The sequence below is a fragment of the Nyctereutes procyonoides genome, unplaced genomic scaffold, assembly GCF_905146905.1.
Source record: "Nyctereutes procyonoides isolate TBG_1078 unplaced genomic scaffold, NYPRO_anot_genome, whole genome shotgun sequence".
NCBI classification, from domain to species: Eukaryota; Metazoa; Chordata; class Mammalia; order Carnivora; family Canidae; genus Nyctereutes; species Nyctereutes procyonoides.
The window spans coordinates 16,748,896-16,771,835 of NW_026575144.1; the positions used below are offsets into that span (position 1 = coordinate 16,748,896).

Below are 22,940 nucleotides of genomic sequence, written 5' to 3' on the forward strand. Positions count from 1 at the left end.
CCTCCTTGTCTATCTGAAGTGTTGAAAATGCATAGGCTCATTAAAAATGCAGGAGGCAGAAGGGTATTATGCTGAGTGAAATAAGTTGGAGAAGGACAATCATCATATGGTTTCACTCATGTGGGGATTATAAGAAATAGTGAAAGAGATTATAAGGGAAGGGAGGGGAACTGAGTGGGAAAAATTAGAGAAGGAGACAAACCATGAGAGACTCCTAAAAATGGGAAACAAAAGATTGCAGAAGGGAAGGTGGGCAGACAGTTGGGAGAACTGGTACTGAGGAGGGCACTCGATGGGATGAGCACTGGGTGTTATACTATATGTTGGCAAATTGAATTTAAATAAAATAAAATGTAAAAAAAATGCAAATGCTTTGACACAGCTATTCCATAGAAGGAATTTATCCTCAAGCAATAATAAATGGCAGGTATACACATTTAATATCTATAAGAATGCTTTCGACAGTGCTTAAAATGACAAAAATGTTTTTTATTTTCAATATTAGTAATTTTTCTTAAGGTGATGGAATTTGGTCAGGTGCTTGTTTTATTATTTGCTTATACATTATATAAATGTTTAAAGATTATTTCACACATATAAAATATTTTAAAATAAAGAATGTGGGGCAGCCTGGGTGGCTCAGTGGTTTAGTGCTGCATTCAGCTCAGGGTGTGATCCTGGAGTCCTGGGATCCAGTCCCACATTGGGCTCCCTGCATGGAGCCTGCTTCTCCCTCTGCCTGTCTCTCTCTCTCTCTCTCTCTCTCTCTCTCTCTCTCTGTGTCTCTCATGAATAAAAAAAAATAAAAATAAATAAAAAATTAAAAAATGTGTATAGATGAACCTAACCACAATAGAATAATTATAGTCATTTTTGGTTGATAAAATTGTATTTTATTCTTTTTATTTTTTATCTTTTTTTTTTAATTTTTCTTTTTTTTTTTTTTTATTTATGATAGTCACAGAGATAGAGAGGCAGAGACACAGGCAGAGGGAGAAGCAGGCTCCATGCACCGGGAGCCCGATGTGGGATTCGATCCAGGGTCTCCAGGATCGCGCCCCGGGCCAAAGGCAGGCGCCAAACCGCTGTGCCACCCAGGGATCCCTTTTTATTTTTTATCTTATTCTCTGATTCTCTTCATTCCTTTCAAATGAAGGGAAAATGTTATTTTTTTTGAAAAAGTTATTTTTAATTAAAGAGGGAAAATTAGAATAAATATGCAATCATGAAGAGATTTGACATTTAGGTACTGAGGTATGCGTGTGTGGGAATGTGTTTCTAGGCCAGAAGTTAATATTGTGTCTTCTAGAACAACCGACACACTTTGTTCTGAAACACCACATTTCCTGAACCTGTTTTTTTTTTTTTTTACTCCATATGGAAAATCTAACATCTTTTGATACCTAATTCAGTGAGATAGATTTTTTTAAAGGTACAATGTATTGTGTTTGGGAATAATTGTATTATTGCTTTGCATTGGTGACTATAACCCCTTACATATCAATTCACAATGGAGGCAATTCTTAACAGGAAAATGAAAAGATTTATCTGACAAAATAATTAATATAACGAATTTTGTACCCATAAATCATGGAATATATTTAGAGATTGAAAAGTCACATTATCAGAACTGTGTTGGAGATGTATTTATAATATGTTATTTCACCGAAGTATTCAAGACATTGTTGGCGTGTATATTTAACTTTTGGCTCATTATTTCAGTAAATGTCTTAAGAATATTTTTCAGTTTGATTTGAAGCTTTTTTGGTTTTAGCATATACTTCAAATGTTTCAAGATTTCTGTTTTGTTAAAGTATCTGTGCCATTGGTTCCAATGAATGGAATTATATTTTGAAATAGGTGAAAATTAGAAGTCATTTTCAATGATAAATTCTCAGCTTTATTCTCTACTCATAGTTCTTCGTAGTTTGGCAAATAGAGAAAAACAATCCATATCCTGGGAAACATTCAGGATAGTGAGAAAAGTTAATTTCTAAAGAGTTAGGTTTTTTTTTTTTTTTAACAGGAGGTATGTTGGGTTACATTTTTAAACTTATCATTTCTCAAAATAATGAAATAGCATTTGGGTCTTTGCTCAAGATTCAATAATGTAAGGCTAATGTTAGGGATTCAGGTTTCCCGGCACGTTCGTATCAGTCCGGGCATGTTGTGCTTGGATGTGTGCAGTGGGACGGAGCCCTCCTCCCGCTGTGCTGCGAGGCATGCCGCCAGTGGTGGGGGTAGGTGCTGTTCTCCTTGACTTTCTCTCTGACAAAATTACTCTTCTGTCCCTAGGCTCAGCGGTGGCACCAGGGCAATGAGCATTATGGGCGGTCATGGCAAGCGGGAGATGTCGTGGGGTGTATGGTGGACATGACAGAGCGTACCATGATGTTCACGCTCAATGGCGAAGTCCTTCTGGACGATTCGGGCTCAGAACTGGCGTTCAAGGACTTTGATGTTGGTGATGGTAAGTGCTGTGCCTTCTGTGTTGCTGGCAGGTTCATAGCACATTGAGGCTGTTCTCAGGCATCCTAACCAGCCACCATGGAGGGTGAGTGAGTGGATGAGTTGCAGCTGGAAATTGCAAGGTTGCCATGTGGCTTATTTGATCAAACATCCTTGAAATTACTTTAGCAGAAACACTACTGATGCTACTTAGCTAGGATTTAATAAGGCAGAAATGGCTTTGATGCGTGTGAATAAGAAAATAAATGGCACGCGAAAGGATAGTTTTCCACAAATGTTAAATTTCCACTTAGAACTTCTTTTAGTTCATTTCTGTTCATTCATTTCACAAAAATGTAATGAGAACCTACCACGTGTCAGGCCCTCATACTTCATATGGAAAATCTAACATCTTTTGATATCTAATTCAGTGAGATAGAGTTTTTAAAGTACAATGTATTGTGTTTGGGATGCTGAGATGACAACGATTAATAAACATTGTCCTATTTTTATGTAGATTACAGTATGCCAAGGGAAGTCAATACTGGGATAATTTCTGTTTAGTGGAGAAGCTCTCAATTGAAGAAGTGCAGATCATTCTATGGAAGCACAATGCAGGGCTCTGGGATGACCTTGAGCAAGATTGTAAAGGAAAGGTGAAAGCCCTTGGTAAAACAAATGAAAAATGCAAAAGCATTTATTCATCAGAGCTGTACTTCCAGGAAGGTGGCCACATAGGGTTGTTTGAATTTATTTTAATTGAAATAAAGGTGCAATTGAGTTTCCTAGTGGCACTTGTTCCATTTTAAGTATTCATGCCCACCTGTGGCTAATGGTACCCTTCTTGATCCCAGATTTGGAACACAAAATCACAAAGTTGTATCAGATAGTGTTGCTCTAGAGCATGTAAATAAGATAGTACTTAACAAAATATTATATAAATATCTCATTTTAAAATGAATTAACATATTTTTTTTCAAAATGGCTTTTGGAGGAGCCTGGGTGGCTCACTCGGTTAAGTAACTATCTCTTGATTTCAGTCGACTCAAGTTATGATCTCAGGGTTGTGAGATCAAGCCCCGTGTTGGGCTCTGTGCTGAGCATTGAGCCTGCCTAAGATTCTCTCTCTTCTTCTCCCCCTCCCCTACTCTCTTTCTTTCTTGAAAACAAACAAACAAACAACAACAACAACAACAACAGGGGCGTCTGGGTAGCTTGGTTAAACATCTGCCTTCGGCTCAGGTCATGATCCCAGAATTGTAGGATGGAGCCCCCAGTTGGGCTTCCTGCTCACTGTAGAGTCTGCTGCTCCCTCTCCCCTGCTGGTGCACACATTCTCTCTCTCTCTCTCTCTCTGTTTCTCTCTTGCTCATATTCTCTCTCTCAAATAAATAAATGAAATCTTTAAAAATAAAAATAAAAACAACAGCAGCAACCTCCCCCCCCCAAAAAAAAAAAACAAAAATGGCTTTTGGATATATCCTACTACTTGAATATATAGTTTGGATTTTAAGATCTACCTCAATCAGTAATTTTAATATTCTGTAAACATGTCATGGATCCTTGGGGCACTTGGGTGGCTCAATCAGTTGGGTGAGAATCTTGAGGTCCTGGGATCAAGTCTGGTGTTGGGTCCTACGTGGCCTCCCTGCTCAGTGGGGAGTTTGCTTCTCCCTCTCCCTCTGCCCCTCCCCACTGCTCATGCATTCTTTCTTTCTCTCAAATGGATGAATAAAATCTCTAAAAAAAAAAAGTCACTGATCCTCAAAGTTAGCCACCTCATTATTTGTGTTAACTTCTATATTTATTCATTCAATCATTCAATAAGCTTTTAAGCATGTATGACCATCATTCCTCAAATACAGATTTGCAAAAGTGATAGGAATTTTACATCTTTATAACTTAATTTCTATTTTATGTACCAGTACCTCTCAGTGGTGTAACTGGTATTCTACCAACCCATCACCCATCTCCCTTTCTGTGGGATTGTTTTTATGAGTGTTAATATATCAGGGAGAAGGTGGGAGAGGGACTTTGTCTCTGTTTTCTGTCTATGCTGTTGGATATCATCTGATATTTTATTTTTTATTTGGTTATTTTAAAATTGTTGTGTACTATGCCTTCCTTCATTGGAAGGAAATGCCTGTGTGAGTTTGGCTTGCTTAATTTATGCCACATGGATTCAGAGACTGATATTAGAATTATAAATAATGTGGAGTGCCCATCCATACTATTTAAACCTCTACAAAATGTTAATGCTTGCAGTGCTGTTGCAAAGACCAGTCAGTCACCATCATGGAGATGAAATAGACTTTGAGGGCATCAGCTGGTACAGTAAAAAAAAAAAAAACAGTGTTTTTGACCTTACACTTCAAAGAATTTTTAGTTTTAAAAGTGACTTGAAATTTATACTGGTACCTCTATTGTAGAGTTAATACAGCATTCTAATGAATTTCTGAAAATTTTATATTGCATATTGTTGGGCTTTTGTTGATGGTATTGAGGAGGTATCTTTTTAGTCTCCAAGGCAGGTTATTAGTTTCAGGTAGCCACAATCATTAACAATTAACTTTTTAGGGGCTACTCATAATTTTTATCTTCCATCAAATGGAGTTTATCCATGCCTGTGACTAAAATGCTTTTTGACATGGAATTTTCCATTTCTTTCTCAATTAACGTTACATAGCTTACAAAAAAAAGAAAGAAAGAGAGAGAGAGAGAGAGAGAGAGAGAGAAAGAAAGAAAGAAAGAAAGAAAGAAAGAAAGAAAGAAAGAGAAAGAAAGAAAAGAAATTTGATGGGCCTGCTTTGGGTATAACTGTAACAGGAGGCCCTGAGAGGGACTGCTTAATTGACCCATCACCACTAAGTGATCTCTAGTATCATTCTCACAATGTTAGATAAGAACAAGAACAGGGCTATTAGACATTGGAAATATATATTTCCATTGATCTTACCACATAGTTATTTTGATTGCTTTTATTAAAGCCAGTGTATATGTTTGAGTTCACTGTCTTTGTAGCAATAAAGAGGAATTATGATGGTAAAACATGCCAAATCAAGCATGGCACAGATATAAAGACATGTAGATGTAAGAAGAATTTAAATATAGAACACTTACAAAGTCTTTTAGTATTTTAGCAACTACAGTATATTCCTGTGCTAAGAAGTCTGTTGTAAAAAAAAAAAAAAAAAAAAACCTGTCATAGTAAATTGTTTTTCAAACTTGTGATATGACAAGAAACAAAATTGGAAGTGATGAGAATTGGAATAAAGGGAACAGCAAATCTATCATTATTTGCTGATAACGTATTTGCAGAGAAAACTGTAAAGAATCTATAGTCATTACTAGGAATAACTGAAGCATTTAGTAAGGTAGCACTTCTATGCTAGATGCAAACCTGAGACTAAATTAAGGAGAAGATAGCATTCACAGTAACATCAGGTATCTTCAGTAACTATAGCTATCACTCTAACAGAAGGTGTACGATGCCTTTATAGAGAAAATCATTAAACTTTATTGAGAGATTAATTTTGTTAAGAGATTCATCATATATAGTTAGCTGATCTTTGACAAGGATACCAAGAATACATAATGGGAAATAGATAGTCTCTTTAATAACTGGTGCTTGGAAAACTGGATATCCACACGTAAAAAACGCAATTGGATCTTTTATCCAATTAGGGACCATATGCAATGTTTTTATGACTATACACAAAAATCAACTCAAAATGGACTAAAGACTTAATTATAATACCCTAAACTGTACAATTCCAAGAAGAAACATAGGGAAAAAGCTATTTGGTAGTAGTCTTAGCAATGATTTTTTTTTTTTTGTATAACACCAAAGCAGTCAAGTAAAGGAAAAATGGACAAGTGGAATTGCTTACAAATTGAAAACTTTTTTCACAAGAAAGGATGCCATCAATGCAATGAAAAGGCAGGCTATGGGATGGGAAAAAATATTTGCAAACCATGTATCTGATAAAGGATACTTTTAGGGGATCCCTGGGTGGCTCAGCAGTTTGGCGCCTGCCTTTGGCCCGGGGCGCAATCCTGGGGTCCCAGGATCGAGGCCCGTCTCAGGCTCCCAGCATGGAGCCTGCTTCTCCCTCTGCCTGTGTCTCTGCCTCTCTCTTTCTCTATGTCTGTCATAAATAAATAGGTAAATGAATCTTAAAACAAAAAATTAAAGGATACTTTTCAAAATATATAAGGAGGTCCTGCAACTCATTGGCAAAAACAATAACAGTTAGCTTATTTTAAAAATAGACAAAGGAACTGAATAGATTTTTCTCCAAAGAAGACATACAAGTGGCCAATAATTATATGGAAAAGTGCTCAACAACATTAATTACCAGGGAGATGCAAATCAACACCATAATGAGTTATCATTTCACAGCTGTCAGAATGGCTGTTATCAAAAAAACACTAAAGATAGCAAAGATGCAGAGAAAAGGAAATCCTCATGCACTGCTGGTGGGAATGTCAACTGGTACATTACCGGATTATTTACAACAGCCAAGGTAAATAAACAACTTAAGTGTCTATTGACAGATGAATGAATAAAGAAAATGTGAAATGTACATACAATGGAATATTACTCAGCCTTAGAAAAGAAGTAAATTCTGCCATTTGTGCTAACAGGGATAGCTGGAGAATATTATACTATGTGAAGCAAGCCAGATGTAGCAGAACAAATACTAAAGTATTACATGATACACTTAGAAGATGAATCTAAAATAGTCAAAATCAGAAGCAGAGAGTAGAATAGTGGCTGTCAGGGGGCTAAGGAAAGGGAGAAATAGAGAAGTATCGTCAAAGAATACAAACCTTCAGTCATGGAAGACGAGTTAGTCCAAGAGAGCTCTTGTCTTTAGTTAACCATAGGCCTAAATTATATGCCTAAATTTTTGCAAAGAAGGTAGATCTTAAGTTGTGTTCTTATCTCACCCCTTCACATACACATTAATGAGGATGATGATGATGATGATGATGATGATGATGATAAAAATAAGAGGGCAGGGGGAAGCTTTTGGAGATGATTGATATGTTTATGGAGTAGATTGTGATGATATCATGGGTGTGTATATATAAAAATATTATACACTCATCTCTAAACTCATCCAATTGTGTACATTAAGTATGTATAGTTTTTAGTTTTAAAAAGAGATTTACTACTCAGTAAATGAGAGCTGTACTATGTTCACGGAGAAGACAATAGCCTTAAGATATTAATTCTTCCAAAACTGATGTATGGGTTCAATCCAAACATCATGCTTTGTCTATTAAAGTCTCAAGAAGATTTTCATGGGACTTGATATAATGTTTCCAAAATGTATATAGAAGAGTAAAAGACTAAAATATCTAGATTACTTATGATAAAGAAGAGCAAGGATAGGTATATGTTCTATTGTATTTATTTTGAAGGATAAAATAAAATTTTTTGAAGATTTAAAGAGAGTGCATTTATGTACATACAGAGTGGAGAGGGACAGGGACGGGGAGAGAGAGGGAGGATCTTCAGCAGATAACATGCTGAGCATGGAGCAGGATACAGGGCTCCATCTCATGACTCCCAAGATCATGACCCAAGCCAAAACCAAGAGTTAGACGCTTAACTGACTGAGCCGCCCTGGTGCCCCAATAAGGATTTATTTTGAAGCTAAAGTAATTAAGACAGAGTAGTATTGGTACAGGGATAAGCAAATTAATCAAAAGGATAAAGTGGAGATGATAGAAGAACATCAGCCCAGGTATGGAACCTTATAATATGATGGGTGGCATGTCAGAGTGGTGGGGAGAGATTGTAAAAAAATGGAATCTGAATGAAAAAAAAAGATGAAATTGGATCATTTCTTCACACTGTGTATGTGACAGCCAGCCCCAAATGGACTGAGATCTTAAATATCAAAAATAAAACTTTGCAAATCTTGGTAGGAAATAGAGGTAAATCTTTTAGACTGTGGGGTAGGAAACCTTTATCATAGAGTAGAAAAAACAAATATAAACAAAAACCCAATGACTATAAATGACTAGTAAATCTGTCTATACAAATTTAAGAACTTTCATTAAATGAACAACCACAGAAAACCTTAAGGGGAATGGAAAAACAACTTACTAGTGGGGTTAGGGAATCCAACTGCAATGTAAACAACTGAAAAAAGTGTTAGTATTAAGAAAAACATAAGGAACTGAAATGACTAAGAAAAAGAATGAAAAGTCATGAGTAGACATCTCATAGAAGAAATTCAGATAGACAATAAACATTTGAGGAAATGTTTGTTACTATTAATGATCAGGGAAATGTAAAACATGATTAGATGCCATTATACATCCATTAGTTGGCAAAAAAGTTTTAGATATTGGGCAGAACCAAGCACTGGCTTTCTCTTTTTTTTATAATAAATTTATTTTTTCATTGGTGTTCAGTTTACCAACATACAGAATAACACCCAGTGCTCATCCCGTCAAGTGCCCCCCTCAGTGCCCGTCACCCACTCACCCCCACCCCCCGCCCTCCTCCCCTTCCACCACCCCTAGTTCGTTTCCCAGAGTTAGGAGTCTTTATGTTCTGTCTCCCTCCCTGATATTTCCCACACATTTCTTCTCCGTTCCCTTATATTCCCTTTCACTATTATTCATATTCCCCAAATGAATGAGAACATACACTGTTTGTCCTTCTCCGATTGACTTACTTCACTCAGCATAATACCCTCCAGTTCCATCCACATTGAAGCAAATGGTGGGTATTTGTCATTTCTAATGGCTGAGGAATATTCCATTGTATACATAAACCACATCTTCTTCATCCATTCATCTTTCGATGGACACCGAAGGCTCCTTCCACAGTTTGGCTATTGTGGACATTGCTGCTATGAACATCGGGGTGCAGGTGTCCCGGCGTTTCATTGCATCTGAATCTTTTGGGGTAAATCCCAAGCAGTGCAGTGGCTGGGTCGTAGGGCAGGTCTATTTTTAACTCTTTGAGGAACCTCCACACAGTTTTCCAGAGTGGCTGCACCAGTTCACATTCCCACCAACAGTGCAAGAGGGTTCCCTTTTCTCCGCATCCTCTCCAACATTTGTGGTTTCCTGCCTTGTTAATTTTCCCCATTCTCACTGGTGTGAGGTGGTATCTCATTGTGGTTTGGATTTGTATTTCCCTGATGGCAAGTGATGCAGAGCATTTTCTCATGTGCGTGTTGGCCATGTCTATGTCTTCCTCTGTGAGATTTCTCTTCATGTCTTTTGCCCATTTCATGATTGGATTGTTTCTTTGCTGATGAGTTTCATAAGTTCTTTATAGATCTTGGAAACTAGCCCTTTATCTGATATGTCATTTGCAAATATCTTCTCCCATTCTGTAGGTTGTCTTTGAGTTTTGTTGACTGTATCCTTTGCTGTGCAAAAGCTTCTTATCTTGATGAAGTCCCAATAGTTCATTTTTGCTTTTGTTTCTTTTGCCTTCGTGGATGTATCTTGCAAGAAGTTACTGTGGCCAAGTTCAAAAAGGGTGTTGCCTGTGTTCTCCTCTAGGATTTTGATGGACTCTTGTCTCACATTTAGATCTTTCATCCATTTTGAGTTTATCTTTGTGTATGGTGCAAGAGAGTGGTCTAGTTTCATTCTTCTGCATGTGGATGTCCAATTTTCCCAGCACCATTTATTGAAGAGACTGTCTTTCTTCCAGTGGATAGTCTTTCCTCCTTTATCGAATATTAGTTGACCATAAAGTTGAGGGTCCACTTCTGGGTTCTCTATTCTGTTCCATTGATCTATGTGTCTGTTTTTGTGCCAGTACCACACTGTCTTGATGACCACAGCTTTGTAGTACAACCTGAAATCTGGCATTGTGATGCCCCCAGCTATGGTTTTCTTTTTTAAAATTCCCCTGGCTGTTCGGGGTCTTTTCCGATTCCACACAAATCTTAAAATAATTTGTTCTAACTCTCTGTAGAAAATCCATGGTATTTTGATAGGGATTGCATTAAATGTGTAAATTGCCGTGGGTAACATTGACATTTTCACAATATTAATTCTGCCAATCCATGAGCATGGAATGTTTTTCCATCTCTTTGTGTCTTCCTCAATTTCTTTCAGAAGTGTTCTATAGTTTTTAGGGTATAGATCCTTTAGCTCTTTGGTTAGGTTTATTCCTAGGTATCTTATGCTTTTGGGTGCAATTGTAAATGGGATTGACTCCTTAATTTCTCTTTCTTCAGTCTCATTGTTAGTGTATAGAAATGCCACGGACTTCTGGGCATTGATTTTGTATCCTGCCACACTACCAAATTGCTGTATGAGTTCTAGCAATCTTGGGGTGGAGGCTTTCTATGTCGTGTATCATGTCATCGGCAAAGAGGGAGAGTTTGACTTCTTCTTTGCCAGTTTGAATGCCTTTAATGTCTTTTTGTTGTCTGATTGCTGAGGCTAGGACTTCCAATACTATGTTGAATAGCAGTGGTGAGAGTGGACATCCCTGTCTTGTTCCTGATCTTAGGGGAAAGTCTCCCAGTGCTTCCCCATTAAGAATGGTATTTGCTGTGGGCTTTTCGTAGATGGCTTTTAAGATATTGAGGAATGTTCCCTCTATCCCTACACGCTGAAGAGTTTTGATCAGGAATGGATGCTGTATTTTGTCAAATGCTTTCTCTGCATCTAATGAGAGGATCATATGGTTCTTGGTTTTTCTCTTGCTGATATCATGAATCACATTGATTGTTTTACGAGTGTTGAACCAGCCTTGTGTCCCGGGGATAAATCCTACTTGGTCATGGTGAATAATTTTCTTAATGTGTTGTTGGATCCTATTGGCTAGTATCTTGTTGAGAATTTTTGCATCCATGTTCATCAGGGATATTGGTCTGTAATTCTCCTTTTTGGTGGGGTCTTTGTCTGGTTTTGGAATTAAGGTGATGCCGGCCTCTTAGAATGAATTTGGAAGTACTCCATCTCTTTCTATCTTTCCAAACAGCTTTAGTAGAATAGGTATGGTTTCTCCTTTAAAAGTTTGATAGAATTCCCCTGGGAAGCCATCTGGCCCTGGACTCTTGTGTCTTGGGAGGTTTTTGATGACTGCTTCAATTTCCTCCCTGGTTATTGGCCTATTCAGGTTTTCTATTTCTTCCTGTTCCAGTTTTGGTAGTTTGTGGCTTTCCAGGAATGCATCCATTTCTTCTAGATTGCCTAATTTATTGGTGTATAGCTGTTCGTAATATGCTTTTAAAATCGTTTGGGGATCCCTGGGTCACGCAGCGGTTTAGGCACCTGCCTTTGGCCCAGGGTGCGATCCTGGAGACCCAGGATCGAGTCCCACATCGGGCTCCCGGTGCATGGAGCCTGCCTCTCCCTCTGCCTGTGTCTCTCCCTCTCTCTCTTTCTCTCTCTGTGTGACTATCATAAATAAAATAAAAATTAAAAAAAAACTATTTAAATAAAATAAAATAAAATAAAATAAAATAAAATAAAATAAAATAAAATAAAATCGTTTGTATTTCCTTGGTGTTGGTAGTGATCTCTCCTTTCTCGTTCATGATTTTATTATTTTGAGTCTTCTCTCTCTTCTTTTTAATAAAGTTGGCTAACAGTTTATCTATCTTATTAATTCTTTCAAAGAATCAACTCCTGGTTCTGTTGATCTCTGTTCCACAGTTCTTCTGGCCTCGATTTCGTTGAGTTCTGCTCGAATCTTAATTAACTCTCTTCTTCTGCTGCGTGTAGGATCTATCTGCTGTTTTTTCTCTAGCTCCTTTAGGTGTAAGGTTAGCTTTTGTATTTGAGTTATTTCCAGTTTTTGAATGGATGCTTGTATTGCGATGTATTTCCCCCTCAGGACTGCTTTTGCTGCATCCCAAAGATTTTGAATGGTTGTATCTTCGTTCTCATTAGTTTCCATGAATCTTTTTAATTCTTCCTTAATTTCCTGGTTGACTGTTTCATCTTTTAGCAAGATGGTCCTTAACCTCCACGTGTTTGAAGTCCTTCCAAACTTCTTCCTCTGATTTAATTTTAATTTCAAGGCATTATGGTCTGAGAATATGCAGGGGACGATTCCAATCTTTTGGTATCGGTTCAGACCTGATTTGTGACCCAGTATGTGGTCTATTCTGGAGAAAGTTCCATGTGCACTTGAGAAGAATGTGTATTCAGTTGAGTTTGGATGTAAAGTTCTGTAGATATCTGTGAAATCCATCTGGTCCAGTGCATCATTTAAAGCTCTTGTTTCTTTGGAGATGTTGTGCTTAGAAGACTTATCGAGTATAGAAAGAGCTAGATTGAAGTCACCAAGTATAAGTGTATTATTATCTAAGTATTTCTTCACTTTGGATATTAATTGATTGATATATTTGGCAGCTCCCACATTCGGGGCATATAATTGAGGATTGTTAAGTCCTCTTGTTGGATAGATCCTTTAAGTATGATATAGTGTCCCTCTTCGTCTCTCACTACAGTCTTCGGGGTAAATTTTAGTTTATCTGATATAAGGATGGCCACCCCTGCTTTCTTTTGAGGACCATTCGAATTGTAAATGGTTCTCCAACCTTTTATTTTCAGGCTGTAGGTGTCCTTCTGTCTAAAATGAGTCTCTTGTAGACAGCAAATAGATGGGTCCTGCTTTTTTATCCAGTCTGAAACCCTGCACCTTTTGTTGGGGTCATTAAGCCCATTCACGTTCATAGTTACTATTGAGAGATATGAGTTTAGTGTCCTCGTGATATCTATTCAGTCCTTGTTTTTGTGGATTGTTCCACTGAACTTCTTTTTAAAGGGCAATTTTAAGAGTCCCCCTTAAAATTTCTTGCAGAGCTGGTTTGGAGGTCACATATTCTTTCAGTTCCTGGCTGTCTTGGAAGCTCTTTATCTCTCCTTCCATTTTGAATGAGAGCCTTGCTGGATAAAGTGTTCTTCGTTGCATGTTCTTCTCATTTAGGACCCTGAATATGTCCTCCCAGCCCTTTGCCAGGTCTCTGTGGAAAGGTCTGCTGTTACCCTAATACTCCTCCCCATGAAAGTCAGGGATTTCTTGTCTCTTGCTGCTTTAAGGATCTTCTCTTTATCTTTGGAATTTGCAAGTAGTGGCTTTCCATAGGACCTCTTACATTGTTCTTAGGAATGCACATGGCACTCTCACTAAAAAATAACAACAAACAAACAGTTTGACAATATCTCTGGAAGTTGAATATTTACATACCCATGGCCCAAAAATTCTAGCCTGGTTCCCCAATGACCTTTATATATCTCTACAGCAGGAGGCATGAATAAGAATGTTCATAGGAACACTGCTCACAGTAGCCAAGGCCAGGAAGCCGTCCAATGCACACTTGCGGGAGAGTGGGCGAGTAAAGTGGGAAGCTAAAGTGATAAGTGGATTAGGAATATTTCAAGGAGATAAGTTAAGTCCTAAAAGGTAACTATGGTAGGCAAAGACAGTGCCTCAAAAAGATGTCCATGTCCTATTCCGTAAAGCCTGTCAATAGATTACCTTATTTGTCAAAGGGATTTTGCAGATACGATTAAGATAAGAATCTTGAGTTTGGAAGATTCTCTTGTTTTTTCTCTGGATGGTTCCAATGTAATGACAAAGGTCCTTTCTAGAGGGAGGTAGAAGTTAGAGGGGGCAGGAGAGAGAGAAGGAGAGATTTGAAGATGCTGGTTTTGAAGGCGTAAAGGGTCAGGAGTCAGGGAAGGTAGGAAGCTTCTAGAAGCTAGAAAGGGCAGGGAACAGATTCTTCCCAGAGGCCAGAGTCACTAGAAGGAATGCAAGCCCTGTGGACACTTTGTAGCCCAGTAAAGTCCATTTTGGACTTCTATCTTAGTCCCTTAAGAAATACAAGCTAATAAATTGGTTTTGTTTTAAGCCACTAAATTTGTGGTGTTTTGTTACAAAAGCAATAGGAAACGAATGCAAGGATAATTCAGCATGTTATTTTTGTAAAAATTGTCAACAACCAAAACTTTCAAAGTATATTTTTAAAGTGCATATAGAGAGAGTAGGAGAGTGCTGATTTTAGGATTTGGGGTGATTGTTTCTTCAGGTGGAAGGAGGCAGGGAAATGGGAAAATCAACATTTTAGGGTTAGATGCAGGCTATTGTTAAGGCTCTAGTTTTTCCTTTGGGTAGTGGGTTAGCAGATGCTTTATAGTGTGTAAAAAGGTTCAGCCAAAGAACAAAGCCAAAGCAGGTCATGATAAGAGTATGTCAGGAATAACAATTTCTAATTAATCCACCTTCCACTTCTATGCACTTGAGATTCTTAAAAAATAAGAGATTCATGAGCATGCCTGTAACTCTTTGGGGAATGATCTAGTAGAGAGGGAGAAATTGATGGTATAAGTCTGGGAGACAATTAACAGAAGTTCCTGATAAAGTGAAGTGGGTGTGATCCCCAGCACAAGTAACCAAGAAGAATTTTTCCATTTACAGCAGAGAAAATATGAGTATGGGTATAAGGAATAATAACAGCCTGTGTGTTTTGAGCACAGTGCCTTATGTTTACAGAGGAGCCCTCTAAGTGAAATGAATGACTTCATCTTTCCACAGTCCCAAGTTTCTTTGCTTTGCTTTTCTCCATCTTCCTCAACTCCCTAATATTTGGTTGCCTTGTGTCCTGTGTGTTACCTTGGTACCTCTTGTTGCTTCCTTCTCTGGAATCCTATCTCTGGGGAGAGGTCTCCTGTCCATGTTCTAACATAGGTCTACACAAGTGAATGCTTTTCAAAAAGATTTCTAAGGATGTATCACCCCTTTAGGGGAGGTTTATCTCATTGAAATCTCTTCTCCCATTCTGAGGTTTTCGTGAGGTAGTGGGAATGGGGGCATGTTTTATCCCCCCTCAGAATTTGTCCTCCATTCTTAGGGTCAGTCTGAGGCCACCTCGGGGAGGGAAGAGCCCTTCATCAAATGCCCAGAGCTGCTCCAGGCCTCAAGGAGAAATGACCTTTTCCTTGGTGAGCTTCTGGTTGGGCTTATCTCTTGCTTTTTAATACCCTCAGAATGGCAAAATCTCAAAGCCTGAGATTTGGTTATTAGCCTAGAGAAAGGAAGCCGGGAAGACTAACCAGTGCCTTTTTCTCTAGATCTCTGGAGAAACTGAAGGAAATCTTATGGTTCACACATGATGTAACCCAGTGCCCCAATTAAAAAAAAAAAAATCAGAATCTTAGTCCCAAATACCAGTTCCTAGCAAATTGTATTTTTTTTAAGATTTTATTTATTTATCCATGAGAGACACAGACATAGGCAGAGGGAGAAGTAGGCTCCCCACAGGGAGCCCAATGCAGGATTCCATTCCAGGACCCTGGGATTACAACCTGAGCAGAAGACAGACACTCAACCACTGAGCCACCCAGACACCCCATAAGCTGTATTTTTTATTTGCCCCATGCCCTCTTCTCTGCCTTATGAGGACAATTTATTAAAAGCATACTCCTAGGGTAAATTTCCATAGATCAAAAACTAATTATCATTGATTTCAATAAGAAAAAATATGAATACATCCCCAAACCTTCAAATTAAACCTCATTTATACTACAGCAATAGCAGTTCCCCTAAAATTATGTCAGTAGTAAACATAGTTATACCCTAATTTAAAAGCCATTCCCTTCTTTATTTGTTCTTTAGTTTGATCATTTACCAGCTTTACACAGTCACTTTCTTCACTGTCATATACTATACATTTCAGATTCCTTCACAAAATCTAAATGTAAAGAAAAATATAAATGGAAGCAAAGCAAAGCAAAATAGCAACAATAAAGCAAAAAAGAAAGACAAACAATGGTGAAAACATGCAAATGGTAAGATATTTACCTGACGTATTGATGGTGCATAGAATTTTCTCTAATACATAACTTGTGTCCCACATGTATTTGAAAGAAGAATCTATGTCATATGAACCAATTCCTACTACTATGAAGATGAATATATGTCATATTTCTTCTGGGGTTTGCCACCTCCTGAAGTATATGAAAAATCAGCTATGTTTACTTAAAAGAAGAAGAAGAAGAAGAAGAAGAAGAAGAAGAAGAAGAAGAAGAAGAAGAAGAAGAAGAAGAAATAATAATGCCTTGTATGAGTATTAAATGAAATTCTTCCTAGAGTTCAGATTCTTCTAATCCAGGGGTTCCTTCGGGGTTCCTTGGGGCTCAGCAAGCATGGCTTCAGAGATGTGTCTGCTGGCAAATACAGCATTCTGAACTCAGCCATGGCTCTGTCTCACATGTTTTAGACTGAATTGTGCCCCCCACGCATATTCATATGTTGAAGCCCTAACCCCCTGAAGTGCCTGTATTTGGGCCTTTAAGAAATAATTAGTTAGATGAGCTCATGAGAGTCAGGTCCTAATCTGGGACGACTGGTCCTTATAAGACAGAGACACTGGGCAGCCCGGGGGGCTCAGCGGTTTAGCGCCTGCCTTTGGCCCAGGGCGCAATCCTGGAGTCCCGGGATCGAGTCCCACGTCGGGCTCCCTGCATGGGGCCTGCTTCTCTCTCTCTCTCTCTCTCTCTCTCTCTCTCTCTCTCTCTGTCTTTCATGAATAAATAAATAAATAAAATAATAAAATCTTAAAAAAAAATAAAGACAGACACCAGCCAAGAAGAGAGATTTCCGGAGAAAAACCAAACCTGTGGACACCCTGATATTGGACTCTTTGTCTCCAGAAATGTGAAAATAAATTTCTGTTGTTTAACCCACCTGGTCTGTGGTATTTTGTTATGGCAGGCCTAGGAAACTAATACATTGCGCCCTCCACACATGTCCCCTGCTAACCTTGTACTATTCATTTACTCTTTTTTTTTTTTTAAGATTTTATTTATTTATTTGACAGAGAGAGGAGCACCAGTAGACAGAGCAGCAAGCAGAGGGAGAGGGAGAAGCCAGCTCTCTAATGAGTGAGAGGCTGATGTGGGGCTTGATCCCAGGAATCTGGGATCATGACCTGAGCTGAAGGCAGATAGATGCCCAACCCACTGAGCCATCTAGTTTTACTCTTAAGGGTGGAGCCTCCTGTTACCAGTATTTTGACGAGCTAATCATACCCTTGATTTAAAGTAAGGAAGAGAGTCATTTAAAATCTTGCCATATGGTGAAAGGATAGTTATTTTGTCTGGAGATTACCCGCGTCTTACTCAGTTGGCTGTAAGTATGTGTCTTGTGTTGTATAAATGCCTCATCACACTGGAGCTTTTTTCACCTTTTTGGCTGTTCTGTAAGTAAAGATCAGCTCAGGGCCCTCAGTTTCAAAATCCGTAATGATATAAATCCAGAAATGATGCTTTTGAAGCTCTGCCTGCCACCTGGAAGGACAATGAGCACAGTGGAGTTCCTGGAGCTGAGACCACATAGAATTCCTTTCTACAGGAGCAAAACAGATGAAGATTGTTGTAATTAAAATAACTACATAGCTTCAGGCTGAAAAGCCCTCTAAGGAGAAAGAGAGGAAAGCATAACTTTCCATTACTAATTTTATCATGCTACCTTTAAAAAGAAAGAAGGAAGCAAACAAAAATCTGGAACTATCAGACTAATACACTTTTCTTATGCTCAGTTGAAATGTTGCAACAGTTTAACCACTTACTGAATAAAGATTTAGAAGATTTTCAACATGACATGAACTTAAGAGTAGAAGGACTGCAGTATCCCAGATCCCTGCTTCCAGTTCCTCCATAACATCTGTCCTTTCTGTCACTAGTGTCACTCTACAAAACCTGCCATTGATATAGACCTCAGGCACAGGTCTGCATCCTACAGGCCTCAGGTGCAGGTCTGTATCACACCTAGGATAGTAACTTACTAAGGATCTCCCTAATTAAAAATGAACATTTGTTGGGAGACGAAGTCAGGAATTGTGAGTCACTGCAGTGGGCCATCCAAACAGCCCCAAAATTGTGTTGGAACACTGGATATTTTGAGTGAAGACAAAGGCAATTAGTTTTAAAGTGGAAGACAAATTCTAGAGTATGAAGATGTTGGTAACTAGCATACTCAGTTTCATAATTTTGTCTAGAATCAGAAAGAGGGATCCTAGAAATTCTTTGGAGTTTTACAGGAATAAAGCTCTTAAATACGTATAAATTTAACAAATGAGGAGGATTTTTATTTTGATTATTTAAATTCCAGATTATCTAACTTCTTTTGATTCACATGTATATTTTCTAAACATGTTATTTGGGGAAATTCAGTTTGAAATGATTGATGAATTCAGTGAAGACCAAACTCTGCTTAGGTTAAACTGACCAGTTAATTGACATCGACATTGTATGTTGATGAAAAGAGGACACTTAACAGTATTCAGGATCAAAAGTAAACTTTCCTACTGATCTTGATTATCTGAAATGAACCATGAGCCAGGAAGAAAATATGGGGATGTCACTATTGTGCCAAAGTTTGTCTTACAAAGTCTCTGCACTAAAGATGCACTTGAAACATAGTAAATTCTTGAAGTCCTCACTTAGCGTATTTATTCATTTTCTAAGCCAAAGTGGAATAGAAGTAGCAGATTTCTTGTCTTAAGCCCTGGGTTCTAGACCCAATTCTGAAAATAATTCTTCTTGTATGACTTTGGGCAAATAGCCTCTCCGTTTTCATTTCCTTGAAATTCAAAGCTCTAGCTGGAAATGATCTCTTTATGCCCCTTCCAGTTCTAAAGATCACAGAAATTCGGGATGCCTGGGTGGCTCAGTGGTTAAGTGTCTGCCTTTGGTTCAGGGCATGATCCATCTGGATCCATCTTGATCCATCTGATCAAGTCCCGCATCAGGCTCCCTGTGAGGAGCCTGCTTCTCCCTCTGCCCGTGTCTCTGCCTCTCTGTCTCTCGTGAATAAATAAATAAAATCTTTAAAAAAATAATAAAATAAAGATCCCAAAAATCTAAGGCAAGTGTGTCTTGTTTCTGTTTTTTTCTCCCTTTTGCATTGTTGATTCAAAGTCTTGCTTCCCATTTAACTAGCTATAGGATCTTAGACAAATGACTTAATATCTTGTTTCCTCATCTTGAAAAATGAGGCTAATATTTTATAATAAATGGGAAAGTGTTTATATATTATCTGGCATATACTAAGCCACTATTAAGTGTTACCCTTCCTTTTGATCAAATAATTCAAATTTACATGGTAGTCTAATATTGGCCATTTTTACTGCTTCTGGCCATTTGGTTTTTGTTATAAATCTGGATTCATATCTGTAGTTCAGAAAGTTGAGGTCTGAAACTGTATGTTCTTACAACAAGCTGGTATGCTTGTGATCGGCTTCGTCTTCTTTCAATTTAGCCCCCGCCACAGATTTCACGCCTGCATCACACCCCCACATCCTGTGACTGCCAGTTCCTTTGCTGGACTTAACACACTTGTCACACACCCCTCTGCTCCAGAGCAGGGAGGCTCATCAGTGGGTAAAGTTAAAATTTGCTGAAGCCATCTGTCTTTTGTTGGAGGAAGCAGTTTAACCATACGTTGTAGCTACTGTTTTAACAGATTTACAAATGGCTAGGGTGGGTCTGGCTCAGCCCCAAGAAACCAATTGGACTCATGTGTACTAATTTAAGATCTCACTGTTGGGAAGAAAACTTCCCTTAGATATCATCAGGCTTTGTTATTTGCAGGGTGTCAGTTAAGGTAACTGGAATAGAAGATGAAGAACCCAAAACACAGGAAGGTAGGACCAAAATTTTACTTATGCTAGGGTATATGCCTGAATTTGTGGAAATCTTTTTTCTTGTATTAGAATATGTGTGTGTCCAGCTTATTTCAAACTCATAAAGAATTTGAACTTCAATACCATGTTTTGCTATGGGCAATTATTAAGAGTAATGTCATTTATCAACCCATCTTTAATTTATGGCAAACATCCTGTGAATCTTGATAGCATTAATTATTTCCTGACTTTGTCTGTCTATCTATCTATCTATCTATCTATCTATCTATCTATCTATCTATCTACCTATCTATAACTGTATATATTTACTTGTTATGCCTACACAAAGATAAGCTCCAGAAAGGGACTCTCTTCCATTCTGTTCACAGCTGTATCCCTAGCCAAGAATAGTTCTTGGCTAGGTGCTCACTAAATATTAGTTCATGGTAGGTGCTCACTAAATATTTGTTGAGTGGTAGGACCTGATACTATAAGGAGACAATGTTGAATAGTAACTTAGAGCAGCAGGGATTGGCATCCTAAGGCCTGAAGCAGATCCAGCTTGCCACCTGTTTTTGTAAATAAAGTTTTATTGGTATACAGTCACACTCATTCATTTATTTATATGGCCACTTTTGCACTTCAGATCAGGTTTGAGTAGTTTCTTCAGGCTATTTGGCCTACAGAATCTAAGATCTGGTTATTTATTGTCCTGGCTTAAAGCATGGACCTTAGGATCTGGCAGGCCTGGATTTCTTTTCTGGCCACTTAATTGTGAGCAGGCGATTTAAGCTACAGTGTTGATTGCCATGTCTGGAAAGTGATAATAATGATTCTAATCTCAATGAATGCTTGTTAATGTTCAGTGAGAGGAGCACTGGATAAAATCACTCAGAGACCATCAGCCACTACTAGGGAGCCTCGTGTGATGGGCATGTCATCCATTGTCTGCACCTTTATTGGCAAGCACTTTTCCAAGTACTGGCTAGATGCAAGTGGGTGAGACCTGACCCTTCTGTCAGGTGACTGAGAAGTACCTATAGTTTCTCTCCACTCTGTTCTCTGTTGTCATGGCCATCCATTCGGTCCGCTTTGGATATGCTAATTTAAAAACATGCAATTTGAGCTCCTGGGTAGCTCAGTCATTAAGTGTTTGCCTTTGTCTTAGGTCATGATCTCAGAATCCTGGGATCAAGCCCCACATGGGCCTCCCTGCTCAACGGGGAGCCTGCTTCTCCCTCTCTTCCCCACTTGTGCTATCTCTTTCTATTTCTGTCTGTCTCTCTCTCAAATAAATAAAATCTTAAAAAAATAAAAATAAAAGCATGTAATTTTTAGAAATATTGGTTGTCTTATTATCACAGCAGTTATAAAAGCTGTGTCTTCAGAGCCACCTGGGTGGAACAGTCAGTTAAATGGCTGATTCTTGATTTGGGCTCAGGTCATGATCTCAGGGATGTGAGAGAAAGCCCTGTGTCAGGCTCCACACTGGACATAGAGTCTGCTTAAGATTCTCTCTCTCCTTCTACACCTCATCCCCCTCTTGGCTAGTGATCCTGCGCTCTCTCTCTCTCTCTCCCTCTCCCTTCTTCCCCCAGGCTAGCATTCTCTCTCACTCTCCCTCTCTACAAACAAAACAAAACAAAACAAAATTGTGTCTTCAGAAGTCACAGTATGATTTAACTTTTATTAAGTTCTACTTCATCTAAATTAAAAAGAGGAAAAAACCATATGCCCATTTCTACTTATGGATGCACTGTCATGAATACATTCTTTAAAGGGAACTAAAACAGGAAAACAGTAAATATACCATGTACAAGTGTGTATTTGCTCTAAACTAATGAAAAATTACATCTATTTATATATCAAAAAGTAATAAATTCTGGTCAAACATTTGGAAAATACCAAGGAGTATAATGAAAATGGGTAAAATATATATGTATTCTCATTATCGAGAGACAACTTTGACTTTTTTTTTTTTTGCTTTGCTGAAATTTGACTTTAATGTATTATTTCTTCCATTTAAAGCCTTGAAATGTGAAAATAATTTTCTCCAGCTACTTTTTAAAGTTAGTATTATAAATGTTGTTTCAAGCTAGAGCACATTTAAAGAAGTTTTTTTATTGTTTTTAACCAATTTTATATTTTGAGAAATGGCCTTTCAGAAAAGTGTAAGAACAGTGCAATGAACACCTGTTTACCCTTCACTTGGACTCACCACTTATTTCTATTTTGCTATATTGGTTTTCTCTCTCTCTGCAGTTATATTCAGAGTAGTACTAAACATGATTATTTCATGCCCACACATACTTAATTTTGTGCATATATCATAATTATCCATTCTTTCATTGTGAATATTTAGTTTCTTTTACCCTCCCCCCATTTTAAAATTTTGTTCACTGAGCGCCAGGTTTTAAGCACCATCCACAGAGGATCTCATTTTTAAAACCATAATCCCATGGAGTAGATGTTACAGAAGAAAGGATGAGAGCTTAAAGAATTTAAGTAGCTAGTCAAAGGTCAAATAGCTGAGAAGTGGTAGAACTGAGATTTTATTTTATTTTTTATTTATTTGCTCATGAGAGACCCAGAGAGAAGCAGAGACAAAGGCAAAGGGAAAAGCAGGCTCCCTGTGGGGAGCCCATTGTGGGACTTGATCCCAGGACCCTGGAATCATGACCTGAGCCAAAGGCAAATGCTCAACCACTGAGCCACCCACATGCCCTGGAACTGAGATTTTAATGCAGGTCTCTCAGACTTGAAACTGTGTGATCTTAGCCACGTCATAGGACCTCAACCCATTTGCCATTTCAGAAGATAACTCCTCTAAGGAACCCCCCTGAATTTCACCTCTGTCTT

At 38.2% G+C, this 22,940-nt stretch overlaps 1 protein-coding gene across 1 annotated transcript in view; it reads left to right on the plus strand.

The window, feature by feature from the left end:
* RYR2 (ryanodine receptor 2) overlaps positions 1–22,940 on the plus strand; it is a 755,069-nt gene that overhangs the window by 491,687 nt on the left and 240,442 nt on the right. Inside the window, exon 29 of the mRNA XM_055308992.1 lies at positions 2,296–2,470. Within this exon, the coding sequence (XP_055164967.1) occupies positions 2,296–2,470 (175 nt within the window). The remainder of the gene's footprint in view (positions 1–2,295; positions 2,471–22,940) is intronic.